Source organism: Papaver somniferum, chromosome 10, assembly GCF_003573695.1.
Source record: "Papaver somniferum cultivar HN1 chromosome 10, ASM357369v1, whole genome shotgun sequence".
Taxonomy (NCBI): domain Eukaryota; kingdom Viridiplantae; phylum Streptophyta; class Magnoliopsida; order Ranunculales; family Papaveraceae; genus Papaver; species Papaver somniferum.
The window spans coordinates 63,872,591-63,886,726 of NC_039367.1; the positions used below are offsets into that span (position 1 = coordinate 63,872,591).

At 36.2% G+C, this 14,136-nt stretch overlaps 1 protein-coding gene and 1 long non-coding RNA gene across 3 annotated transcripts; one reads left to right on the plus strand and one right to left on the minus strand.

The window, feature by feature from the left end:
• Nucleotides 1-588: 588 nt before the first annotated feature.
• LOC113318444 lies at nucleotides 589-3,184 on the minus strand. Of its 2 annotated transcripts, XR_003344545.1 has the most exons (3): nucleotides 2,625-3,175; nucleotides 1,992-2,484; nucleotides 589-933 (listed from the first exon to the last, which is right to left on the minus strand). It is a non-coding gene; the product is annotated as an uncharacterized LOC113318444 (long non-coding RNA). The 2 variants fall into 2 exon arrangements; XR_003344544.1 differs by having other exon boundaries at nucleotides 589-2,484; nucleotides 2,625-3,184.
• Nucleotides 3,185-5,100: 1,916 nt separating this feature from the next.
• On the plus strand, nucleotides 5,101-7,846 carry LOC113317162 (protein FAR1-RELATED SEQUENCE 6-like). Its single transcript, XM_026565287.1, has 3 exons — nucleotides 5,101-5,196; nucleotides 5,950-6,536; nucleotides 7,157-7,846. Coding segments are annotated over exons 1-3 (801 nt in total). The 5' UTR covers nucleotides 5,101-5,195; the 3' UTR covers nucleotides 7,370-7,846.
• Nucleotides 7,847-14,136: the final 6,290 nt, after the last annotated feature.

The following is a 14,136-nucleotide window of genomic DNA, read 5'->3' on the forward strand; positions in this document are numbered from 1 at the left end:
CAAAAAAAAAAAAAACCTCTACTACCCGCCATCAATGTCCACCGCCTCCCACCACCGCCAACCACCACCGACTACCACCACCACCAACCACCACCACCGCCGCTGACCACCACCGCTAACCACCAACCACCACCACCGCCGCCCACCACAACTGTCCACCACCGCCGCTGCTAACCAACACCACCAATATCCACCACCACCGTCGTCGTAAATAACCGCCACCCACCGCTGCCGCTAACCACCACCGCCGACGACGACCACCACTACCCTGTGGAGTTAACTAGCAGAAGTTGTGTCCATATCGGAGGCAACTAGCTCAAGTTGTCTCCAATAAATAATGTCCATACCGGAGGCAACTAACTTAAGTTGTCTCCAAAAATGGAGACAACTAGCTCAAGTTGTTTCCAATAAATAGTGTACAAGAACAAGTTTCAAAACAAAATGGAGCCAACTAACTCAAGTTGTCTCCGAATATGAGGAAACTAGCTCAAGTTGTCTTCAAAAGTGAACGCAACTAGCCCAAGTTGTTTCCAAAATATGGAGGCAACTATCACAAGTTGTCTCCAAAAATTAAAACATATACACAAATGAGTGAACCTAGTGTGAGCCGAACACACATTTTCTGACATATAGTTAGTTGTGCTACCATTGCACCACAGATTCATTTATACAAAAACAACATATCAAAATCACATACCAGCATCTCCGGCTCCATATCTCTTTACTGCATTAGCAGATTTTCAATTGCAAACCCAGTAAACAGACTCACATATTCGCCACACCATAAGTGCTCAACCAACAATTCAAACCACCACCGGACAACACCATATCATCCATCTCTGCTACTGCAACTCTACCTGCAACAGCTTCATGACCACAACCATCTATGCACACTTACAACATGAGCCAATAGCTGTAGTCACTTCCATGCTCCTACTCAAACACCATCAGCAGCACAACCATCATCAGAAACTCAACACAACCTTGTGTTACCATATAAGATAATTTCAGATGCATGAATAGAGCCAAAAACGTAACCAATTTGCCTCCGAAATGGAATCAACTAGCTCAAGTTGCCTTCAAATATGGAATCAACTAGCTCAAGTTGCCTCCCATCTGGAATCAACTAGCTCAAGTTGCCTCCAAAAGTGAAAGCAACTTTCTCAAGTTACCCCCAAAATCTAGAGTCCGAGAAAGAAATTGAGCAAACTAGATAAAGTAAAACTATTGTTAATCCAAGCCAAAATGAAACCATGTATGTATGCTTTTGGCTAAAATAGACTCAAGGATCAATAAATGCAAAATTGAAAAACAGGAGAAAAAAAAAAGAAAAGACTGACCTTGTATCATATCCCTTAGAGCAACATACTGCAAACATATGACTCTTCGACCAGCAAACACCATTACGAGATTCACTAGTCTAGTGTTATACAAGTAATTTTTTCAAGCAAATAATAAGTATTGTACAGTTCATATTGTACAGTTCGATCTAGTAGTGTCAGTTCCAGGTACCCTCAGAAACTTAAAAGAAAGATTTTGTTTCATTTTTTAATACCACTGGCACTGACTTCACGCATGTATCTTAGAACAGTAAGTGGTAACTTGGTATCGGCACTTAGCTGGTAGCTCTAAAGCTCTCATGTATATATTTTTTTGACAACATTTCTGGCTCTTTCATTCACTATGTTCTAATGCTACGCCTTCATTCAGTTCAACGCGTGCAAATGGCGAGTTCAGATAATCTAGTACTAGACGAACTAAACATTTTTAATTCAGACTCACCAAGTGTTTTGAAACAAGTAGGTCAAAATGCTGGCAAAGCATGTATATGAGGAACTAAAGATGTCTGCCAACTCATGCAACGCAAATATACCACGACACTATAAAATTAATGAGGGCATTTCTCAAGGTGTAAAAATTTACATTCAATGGAACTGTACAATATGAACTGACACTACTAAACAGAACAAGAGATCATGTTAGGTAGTTACCTTGCCGGGAGCAGCAAACCCACCACATACATTTGCAAGGGTACCACCCATTGTTTAGTAAAACCTGTTGACCACCTCTTCCTCCACCATAACAGCCACCAATTCCACGATCTCCACCGTGACAAATTCATAACCATTATTTCCCCAGCTTCACCTCAACTGCAAACACTGCATAGCTGCACCAGCTCCAACATCACTCCACAGTCCAGCTGCAATTTCCAGTTTCAACACACAAACCTGCACATCATATCCGACATCACTATCCACCTTCAATAACCTAAATCAAACCAACACCATCTGAATCTTCAGACTCATATACTATCCCAGCAAACTGACCACCAATCACAACCATTTTGCATCTTGTAACACAACTTCAGCACCAGATTCACACATAAACTTTATTTCGACTGATTTCTTCATCATCTTCTTTTCTAATTCCATACGAACCCATATTCTCGACCTCTTACAGCGAACCCATATACTTGATTTCCAACTGAATCAAAATCAAGAAAAAGTAATTAAATTAAGATTTGTAACAAAAATTTCATGAATAAATCTATAGTTGTTAAATTCCAATCAATCAAACATGAACCAAATCAAAATCTATTATTGCCAGAAACAGTAATCCAATACCTAAAATTCAATCTCAACCTTGGGAATCTTCAACTGATGTAGAAATTACAGTTAAAACGAGAAGAAAAAGAAGAATAAGAGCTCCTGAATCTGATTATGCTTATGAAGTTTGATTTCCAGATGCTTATGAAGTTTGATTTTGAGATCTTATTAAAATCGAAAACCTAAATCTCGATCTCCACCACCACTTTAGAACCGAACGGAGATTAAATCTCAATTTGTATCACGATGGATCGAAATTACCTGAAAACGAAACCTAAAATCAGATCTCCTAAAACTGAATCTCATATTGTAAATCAGTGACAAACCGAGAATAACAAGAAGAAGATGATGATGATGATGATGATGATGATGCTAAAACTATTGATAATGATTATAGACGGTGGCGATGGTGATTGTGGTGTCGTAGATGTGGTGATGGTGGTACTGGTTGCGGCGGCGGGTTTAACCCATAGGAGGAGACTGTGGTTGTATATTTCTTCTGTTGGTTTCATCGAAGAAATGAAGAAGAATAGATAAAAGATGTAAGAAGTTAAAACAGGAAGTCAACAAATTGTAATTTTGTTTTGGACTTGATTTTTACCCCTCGAGGGTGTTCGTGCAAAGTCCATCGATACTAGGGGTATAAATAAGAACGATTTTTTGGGGACCATGATTTTTTTGGGGGACCATGGTTTTATTTTGGGTAAAGACATTAGAAGTAAATCTAGGTCACCCCTTATCTAGATATTTATATTAATACCTAAATTACCCTCCTGATTAATTTTGAATGATGATTAGTTAGTGTTAATAATAATTAGTGTAATGATTAGTGAGATGATTAAGTTAAAGATAATTAATGAGATTAAAAAATCAGATGTTTTTTTTTAAAGAAGTAGAATTATTGAGAGAGTAAAGTTATAGAAGATGAAGAAGGAAAACATGAAAAACGATGGATTTTACCAACCACAACCGGAGGAAGGGTATTTGGGTACCCAGGTAGGCTTCAAACTTAGATAATGTTGGTTGAATTGCTCCAAACTTTCAAAAAAAATGAAATTTTTTATGTAGATTTGGGCCAGTTCGGTTACCATATGTCAAGAACATGTAACCGAACACACCTGAAAGTGTAGTTCGGTGACGTTTTCCAAACACGCAGGTTACCGAACTCGCTCGTTAATGGAGGTTTTGGTCGTACAGTGTAATGTTCAGTTACCTAGGATAAAATGATAGGTAACCGAACTTTGAACTTAACAATTTATTTTGGTACATCTTGTGTGTTCGGTTAGTTCGCAAACTTCAACGCAACCAAGTTCCCAACCGAACTGCAAGTTAAAAGTAACCTAGTGTTAGAAGTTCGGTTGGTTCGCAAACTTCAACATATTTTGCGAATCAACCCAACTGGGCTTATATATGCATATATGCAATTAGGCAAACATTCGGTTACTACGAAATTTATTTATTGGCGAATTAGGTAGAGTTCAGTTACGAAGTTTCAAAGGTAGAGTTCGGTTACAAAGAAAACTTAACATTTTTGCGAACGAACCGAACTTGTGGACTTCTCATTATTTTCGTAAACTAAAGTTCGGTGATATCCTTATTTTGCGAAGGAACCGAACTTATGGACTTGTGTTGTTCTAATACAAGGAGTTCGGTTAAAAGTATTTTTTTGCGAATCAACCGAACTCTGAGTTCGGTTAAGAAAAAATTAATTCTTGATAACCGAACTTTTCTCTGAAAAAAACACCCTCCATTAAACCTCTCTGCAACTTCCATTTTCAACTCATTTTAATGATTACTTCTCATTTATTCAACCAAAAACGAATGACAAGTAATAGGTTTGTGAGAATATCTTTGTTAATGTTTTAAATTAAGCTATATATATATATATATTGGTGGTGGTTGGTGGTGGTGGTGGTAATCGGAGGTGGTGGTGGTAATCGGTGGTTGGTGGTTGGAGGTGGTGGTGGTGGTAATCGGAGGTGGTGGGCGGTGGTGATCGGTGGTTGTTGTTGGTAGTGGTGGTAATCGGCGATGGTGGGAGGTGGTGGTGGAAGGAGGTGGTGGTTATATATATATATATATATATATATATATATAGGTGGTTATTGGGTTAGTTTTAAATTAAATTAGGTTAAGGATAGGTTAGTCATTTCAATGCTTTAGGACATCCCTTATAACTATAGGGTAGGTGGCCTAATAAGACCATGGACCCCAAAAAAACCATGGTCCCCAAAAAAATCGTTCATAAATAACATTCCCACATAAATGAACTACCCGTTATCGGTCTAGTTTGGGCCGATCGTCTATACTCAGATTTGAGCCTTTGCCAATCCAATTTGCCACTGTGCCTGCTCCTTTGTGGGTGATGGTAGTGGGCAAATATTTTCATTTGCCCACCCTACTGGATTGATCTTAGCCCGCGGGTTTAGCCCATTTGGAACTCGTGTAGAATACACATGAGAATCACAGATTATGTCCTCACCAGTCACCAGGCAAACACAGAATAAGGAAAAAATAGACGAACTGAGAAAAGAATCAAATAGAGATAGGGAAGAGCAACAGAAGACAACAAAGAGGAAATCGGAACCAAGTAAGTTTTATGATTTCCATTTTAATACTTTATTTTTTCTCATTCTAAATATTCAAGGTTATCAAAAGAACCCTAAAAAATTCGCAATTCAATATGAAAACGTCAATTTGTTTAAACGTGAACAAATTACTCAAACCCTAGATATCGATAATAAATATATCGAATAACTGAGTAACCAGTATGAATGATTGGTGGTCTAATTCAGCCTCCTCCCGTTTTTTGTGTTTGTTTTCTTGACAGATTCTAAGTCAGTTTTCTTTTTAGCTTAAGTTTCATGTCTTCATAAGTTAGAAATCTTTTGTTAGTTCTCCAACACAGGGGTATGGATATTAACTAGGATATTGAAGTTTCTTGGCATGGCAGTGGAAAGCTGAAAACTTTTTGAAGTTCATCATTTTTTAGCATTTGTAAGCATAAATTCCAATCTCGAATTCCTCGGATTAAATCAATTTGGCTACTAGCATCTTATGGTGTTTTGTGGCTCCGTATGTATCTGTAAGTCAAATCGCCGTGATATCAGTTTCGCGTGTGATATGGGAAACACCTTAATCCAAATTATTATTGCTAGTTTCCTCAAAACACTGCTTGTTTCTTAATTTTTTTCAATGTGCCATTGGTTCAAACTGTTTCTGGGCAATGCATTCAAACACTAAAACATTTTGAAATAGAAATTGAAGGTTGTAAAAAGTCTCTGTTATAGGATTTCTTATATGTCTGGAGTGTCATTGTGTTTTATTTCTTCTGTGTTAATAGTGAATTTTGAAGGCTATGTGAGTGAAGATGATGGAATAATATTAGGAGAAGATTTAACTGTACATGAAGAAGACCCCGTGGGTATGGAGATGGGCGCAGATGAAGACACCAAGATATTGATAGAAAATTCTGTAGGGACGCTTGGAAGTGAGGACGGAGAGATGGTTGGGATTTCGGATGGAGGAGATATAACTGTAAATGAATTGAATGGAAACGATGATGAACCGCATATAGGTATGGAGTTTGAATCTGAAGAAGCAGCGAAGATATATTATGCTACATATGCTAGGCGGGTTGGTTTTATTACTCGAGTTGGTAATTGTCATCGTTCAGGTCGTGACAATTCCGTTATAAGTCGGAGATTTCTTTGTAACAAAGAAGGTTTCCGACTGAATAGCAACAAGATAAAGCGACTTGAAGGCAGAAAACCTCGAGCAATTACGAGGGAAGGTTGCAAGGCGATGATTATGGTTAGAAAAGAAAAGTCGGGGAGGTGGATCATCACAAAACTTGAGACTGAGCATAGTCATCCATTAGGGATCCCATCCAACAAGAATCGCCGTGTTTCTGTTCAGGCTCGGCCACAGGTCAGTATGATTTGATATAGTACTACTGTAGTTTAACATGCTTTTTCTTGATAAGGTGGGTGCCTTTTTTACCTATTGAGGGCTAAAGTGAACTGCATCTGATTGAGGTCCTCTTAGATTGACGGCAAGGCATTCTTGCCAAAAGGCACCCTCATATTCCCCTGCATCGCGTTTATCCGCGGAGAATTTTTCTTGTTGTCTTGAGAATAAAGGTGTGCATGAATGCGCCGTGTCTCTGAAACTTGTGTAGTTATTAATCTGTTTCAGTTTGCTCAACTTATCCATATTTTGCACAAGTTATGCGCTAATATGCTGGTTTGGTTGATTAACTTCTCCATGTTTGCTTAAGTAATTTTGTGGGCCTTTTGATCATAAAGCCTATAAATGTTGACAATTTGGGAGTTTGGAGTTCTAAGAACTGTTTACTTGTTGAAACTTGAAAGGAACATAGAGTTGTGAGAATTTCCTGTTAGGAAGTTCCCCCGAGAGCAATTTCATGTTTTACAGTCTGTTGTTTCAAGTATTTTTTTTTATAAAGTCAATGTATTGTCTTTGGCATGTTATCACCCTTGTTTTCTTTTTCTTCCTGATTTATTCAATTTCTATTTTCTTGTATATAGGATGAAAAGGATAAGAAAATTCGAGAATTGTCTGCGGAACTTCATCGTGCAAATCAACAATTAGCAGATTGCCGGCAACAACTAGACATGATATTGAAAGATATTGAACAACACACGAATCATTTAACGAAAAGTGTTGAAAAGGTAGTTGAGCAAGTAAAGGAACTTGAAGCTGAAGACCTAGATTATTCTTCTTACCATATTAGCAACTAGGTGATGGTTTATTTTTTCCGACCATTCCTTTTTAAGTTGTCTACTCCCATGAGTCCCTTGATCTTTATTCACGAAACCTAAAGGTCCTTGCCATGCTATACACGTGTCCAAATTTTCATGCAGGATCTGGTTTTGTAGTTTTTTTTTTAAAGAAATTTATATCTCCCGCTCACAAAGAGGGTCTCGAAGATCTAGATGGAGAAAGATTGATCTACATGAGTGGGATTACATGATAGATTAGTTCTGTATTATATAGGGAAAATAAAATTTGAAATTTTTGATAATTTTAGTTTTCTCGCATCAGGTATGATATTGGTCTTGTTTCACCCTTCTTTATACCTTTTCTTGATCTATTATCCCAGACCGTTGGCAGAAGGATCCAATTGTCTCATATATGTAATAATTTTGTTTCAAATCCATACGAAGCTCATCTATTTGCTTGTTTGCTCTAAATAATCAAACAGACTCTTTGTTTAATTTAGTATAGAGATTAATGCTAAGTTATTCGTCATAATTTTGTTTCAAATCCATACGATAATCAAACAGACTCTTTGTTTAATTTAGTATAGAGATTAACGCTAAGTTATTCGTAATAATTTTGTTTCAAATCCATACGAAACTCATCTATTTGCTTGTTTGTTCTAAATAATCAAACAAACTTTTTGTTTACAAGGGTGTATTGGATCCTGATTTATTTGGATTTATATGGATATAAATTTTACCGGAATCTGGTGGATATATATGGTTTCTTAATGAATCTTTCAGATTCTCAAGGATATATATTTTCAGATTATAATGGATTGTAACTTGTCTTGCTTGCTAGAGAAATGGATGATCCATTTTGTTTACGGTGATGAAGAAAAAACACTCGCATATATATATATATATATATATATATGAATATATGTCAATATATGACTACCGTGAGTATCCATGAAAATCATGGTCTTGGTCGAGATTGGTAAAGGATAATTTTATACTCCCTCTGTTTCAAAAAGACCGTCCTCTATTCCATTTTCGTCTGTTTCAAAATTGTGTCCAGCTTCTGTGTATAGTCATATATTTCCAATGTAATCTCTAATATATCCATAAATTTTTTATATTAATAAATTTATTTTTAACGGACCCGATCTAAAATATTAAATAAATTTGTGTAATTAAGGAAACAAATATATCTTTCATTCCTTTTACGACAACATATACTTAGATCCAAAAATTAAATTCCTTATAAACTTTATATACCATAAATTCAATATCTTTAGATTTTTCCTTTTATAATTCGTATTTATAATCCTCCTAATAATTTTAGATAGTTTTAATTGTTAACATTCTTATTAAAATAAACTAGGTAAGTAACTAAGGGTAGGCAAGTAATATACTATGGTCTCTTTAATATCTTGACAAAGTCAAAGTGGACTGTCTTTTTGAAACAGAGGGAGTATATATTTTGCCTAAACATATCCTAGAAAATCCTAATATATCTTGAATCATTCACATTCAAAAGATATCCTATCTTAATTGAATACCTAGAATATTTAAAGAATCTAAAATAATCCTAATTGAATACCTAGGATATTTATGGAATCTGAAACAATCCTAATTGAATATCTCGGAGTTTTGAGAATATTTAGTTATCCAAATAAATCCAGATCCAATACACCCCTTAATTTAGTATAGAGATTAACGCTAACAGGGTGTTAGTCCTCAAGGGAGTTGGGGGAGTTGGGTGTAGTTGTGTTTTTTTCCCGTTAGTCGTGAGGGAGTTCGAGGGAGTCTCTCAAAATCCCCATTAGTCGTGGGAGAGTTTAGAAGAGTCTCCCAAACTCCCTAAAAAACACCGTTAGTCGTGGGGGATTTTGAAAGAAACTCTTAAACTCCCTGTTAGTGGTAAAAATTAGAATGATATGGAGTTTTTTTTTTTTTTGGGAGTTCTAGGGAGTTTATAGTATATTTTTGCCTCACTCCATCTCTCAAAAAAGTAGAGATTTTGGGAGAGTCTCTCAAACTCCCTACACTCAACACACCAAACTCTCTCAAACTCCTTATACTCTCTTACACTCCCTCAAAATCCCCAAAATTCAAAATACATTAAACTCCCTCCAACTCACTCGTGGACTAAGCCCCTTTAAGTTATTCCTAATCTAAATTTAATTATGGAGGAAAGGTATCTCTGAACAATTTCTAAAATCCATTACTTTTGATATTTCTATTTTTATTATTGTTTTTATTTTTATCACGTTAACAGTGATAACCTAATTGTTCCACCAAGTATTTTTAGTTTAAGAAATACTCTTTTTTATAGACATGGTCATCTATTTTGTATTGCTATCTACTTCTTTTATATGTATTCAAACTATTTTCAATCTATTTTCAAGGCCATGCAAAAAATTTGCCGCCCAAGCTTAAGGCAACACATGGCTCCAACGTACGCGAATTTTAATCAAAAAGAATTTCCGTCTACTAATTTTTCGGAACTAGAAATATTTCTGGTCGTACAATTTCTTCCCCCACAACAACATAGCAAGTGCAGATATATGTAAGACGCAGTGTATGCAAACCCACATGGAAAACACGAAAGTAAGTTAGACGCAAAGTATATCAGCCTATATTTGTTTTTGCAACCATAAAAGAACCATGGACGCCATGAATATCAACCCACATGTTATGTCTGCCACATAAATGTGTTGGACACGATGTATGTTGACTCTCACTTTTTTGGAAACCACCAACGTATACTATACATGATATATATGAGCCCAAATTTGGTTTTGCAACTACAAAAGTATCATTGAAGTGATGTATGTGAACCCGACATTTGTTTGGCCACCACAAAAATACCATAGACGTGATGAATATCAGCCCGCATTTGTTTTTGTAACCATAAAGATATGTTAGACGGAATTGATATATCAACACGTGTGAATTAGAGCCATTGGGCCTTGCCAATAACGTTCAATACACTAATACTAGTTATCCACTCGAGTACTGCAGCAAGGATAACCCTACTTCCATATGAATGGCAACAAGGGGTACAAGGGTCCGCTAATTACGTAAATCAAAGACAATCTAACAGACCAGAATTAATATAGGATTTGCTTTGGTATTTATCTTCTGATACAGAGTTAAGCTAGACTCTGGGAACTTATATCTAAACAAATCGTATTGATACAGTTGTACTCCTACGTCTCTGATCCCAGCAGGATACTGCGCACTTGATTCCCTTAGCTGATCTCACCCACAACCAAGAGTTGCTGCAACCCAAAATCACAGACTTGATAATAAACAGATCTGTCTCACACAGAAAAGTCTATCAAAGGATAAATCTGTCTCTCACAGATAAACCCTAGGTTTTGTTCCGTCTTAAAATATAAAATCAAGGTGAACAAGAACCAATTGGTAATCCGGTCTTATATTTTCGAAGAACAGCCTAGATTAATCAATCACCTCTCTACAATCCTTCCTGACCACACAAGCGGATTGTCGAGGAATCACAAACAGTGAGACGAAGATGTTTGTGACTTCTTTATCTTGCCTATCGGAGAACTCTCACGATCTCAAGTCAATCAATCGATTGTACTCGTACGATAGAAGATGCAAGATCAGATCACACAACTACGATAAAGTAGTATCGGTATGGATTCACAATCCCAATGAAGTCTTTAAGTCGTTAATCTGATTCTAGAAAAGAAAATCAAAGTTTAATGGAGATCGACTCTAGCGGGCGCACTAGTAGCACACAGACGTGTGGGGATTAGTTTTGCACGATGCTAGATGTCTCCTTTATATAGCATTCAAATCAGGATTTTGCCTTAGTTACAAAGCAATCCTTATTCAGCGTTAGATGAAAACCTGATTTAGATTCAAGCTAATATTTCTCAACCGTTAGATCGAAAACTTAGCTTGTCACACACACTTGGGTAGACGTTTACTGGGTTCGTGAAAACCATTCCCAAACGTGTACGTGTATGTTGGTTCAACATAGTAACCCAAAAGGTTAACCATATGAGCATTTCATGTTAACCTTGTTCTTCTTCACCATAACTAGTTCAATTGACTCAAATAAACTAGTTAAAGAGTTGTTCAATTGCTATGAGATCTTATGTAACTACACAAGACACAATTGAAACAAAGATGATTCGATTCGATTGAATCGGCTCATAAACATTATAGCCACGGTTTGCATAAAGCATTCTTTCGTAATTTAATGTTCATGTTCAGAGCACATCTTTAGATCATAACCTCTTAAGTTCACAAACAAGTTCGCGGACTTAAGTTAATCGGTTGAGTTTTCCAAACTCAGCAGAAATTCTCGGAAAGAGAACTTCCACTAGTTCGCGGACTGGGTTCGCGGACTTAGCATACAAACGAGTTTTGGAAAATCCAGCAGAAATTCTCGGTCGAGAACTTCCGACAGTTCGCGGACTGAGTCTGCGGACTGGGTTCGCGGACTTGGCAAGCCAATTCCACAATCCTCCCGATTTCTCTTGATCAATAAAGTTCGAAAACTTCGGTTCAACGAATACATGGTTATGTAATCTAAACTCTCATTTCAATCACTGAGACATTCTGAGAGGACGCCATGTAGCCGTTATTCACAGACCGATTCACGTCAGAGCAATTCTCAAAGTGATTGAAACTTTTCATGACTTTCGTCACTAGGTGAAGATAAACTTGATCAAAGCGAAACGCTTTACCAACACACGATTTCGAGATAAAAGATAAGTAATGAATGCTCGGCTCGAAATGTCAAATGTGTATGATCTAGTCTATATAGCATACGACTTTTGTCTCATAAGAAGTAGGAGATAGAAGAGATAGAATTTTGAGTGATAGATAAGTTCAAGTCTCCACATACCTTTTTGTTGATGAAGTTCCACGGTTCCTTGTATAGATCTTCGTCGTTGTATGATGAATCGCCATAAAGTCCTTGAGCTCAACTACACTTTTCTATCCTAGTCCGAGACTTAGCTATGTAGGCTAGAAATCAAGACTTATGGTTTTGATCACTAACATTGACAAACATGCTTGAGATAGCAACGCGTGAAAGGTCGACCTAGCTATGCTCCAACAATATCCCCCTTTGTCAGTTTTAGTAACAAAACTATTAATACATATGGAATATAAAAATATAAACTTTAGTGGATCCTATTCCATAGTCTAATCTTCAACGTTCCTTGAAATCTTCGTCCTTCCAAGTACTCTAATGATCCCAAAGGTTGTAAGTTTAGCACTGTCATTGTTGAAGATCCGTAGCTATAACAAGTAGAGAAATCGAGATTCTCGATCATTATTATACAGTGTCATAGTATTATTATATAACATCAAAGTCAAATTGTATCACGACTTTCACAATAATACTACGGTGATATGTATCACTCCCCCTTAGTCAATACTCCATCTCGATCATGGAAACCACTCCCCCTTACACAATAATCCGAAAAACATATGTATTTGTAGTGTGAACTACAATATTTCTCCCCCTTTTTGTCAATAAAATTGGCAAAGTTACAAGAATGGGATCATAATGAAATTTCCACAAGAGACATATCATGACCAAAAGAAAAATACATACCAACTTAATTTAGATGCAATCTAATAGCCGAAGCTAACAACATTCATCAAGGAGTTTTAAGATACAAGATAACCCCTATAAAATTCCACAGCCGCACTCCCCGCAAGATATTTCCATTAAGCACAAGTTCAAAAGAACTCTCCCCCATTTGATGTCATTCCCGAGAGAACAAAAAGAGCGACCTTAATTTCAAAAGAAAAGAAAGATTTTTTATTGGACACCAAAAACCATAAGAATGATTTTTTATATCCAAAGCTCAACCAAATTAACCACAAGTAAACCCATGATTAATTCAATTGGAATATGCAACTAAATCAAACCACAAAAGTGATCAATTTAATTGAAAGTTCTCAACATAAGTAAACTCACGGAGCTACGAATAAGTCAATCACACGGAGAAAACCTTACGTAATATATGACTACATTAACCAAAGAACATGATAGTGTAGCCTTTTATATACTCAACACAAGAACTTAAGGAATATATGAAAACTCAACTAGATTAATTACAAGAGAACCTATAATTAATCTAATTGGAATACAAATAACCAAACTAATCACCGAAGTAATCAATTTAATTATTTTGGGCTCGACATAAGAGAATTTATGGAACACCGACTAAGTTCATCATAGAATATGACAACCTTAACCGTACATGTACTCAACATAAGAAAGAAGACTTATGGAATACTAACTAAATAACCAAACTAATTGATTAATTTAGTTTTTAATGCTCGACATATAGCATCTTATGGAACAACCAACAAATCCAAGGTAAATCGACTTAGTTGTAAGGTGCTCAACGTAAGACACACAATGGAGCCCTCACGGTAAAACATAATAAAATGGATCAATGAAGATCAATACCGTGGATAACATACACGGATCTATTCTATTTTCCATCATAACGACATAATAGACTTTATCCTTGTTGAACAAAATATTTTATCCTATTTTCCATCAAATACATGACTGCATAAGTATAACTTTTGTATATGTCAAAAGTCCATTCGTCCTTTCATCAATACGAATACGATTCATGAACGACTTTACTTTTGACTGCAATATGGGACCTTCAAGTTCACAGACGTAAACAATACATATCCCATAAACAAATTGCAATATCACAAAATCATAAAGATCAATACTGTAATAACATCATCCTCCAAATATTTTTAGAATTTAAAACCAATAA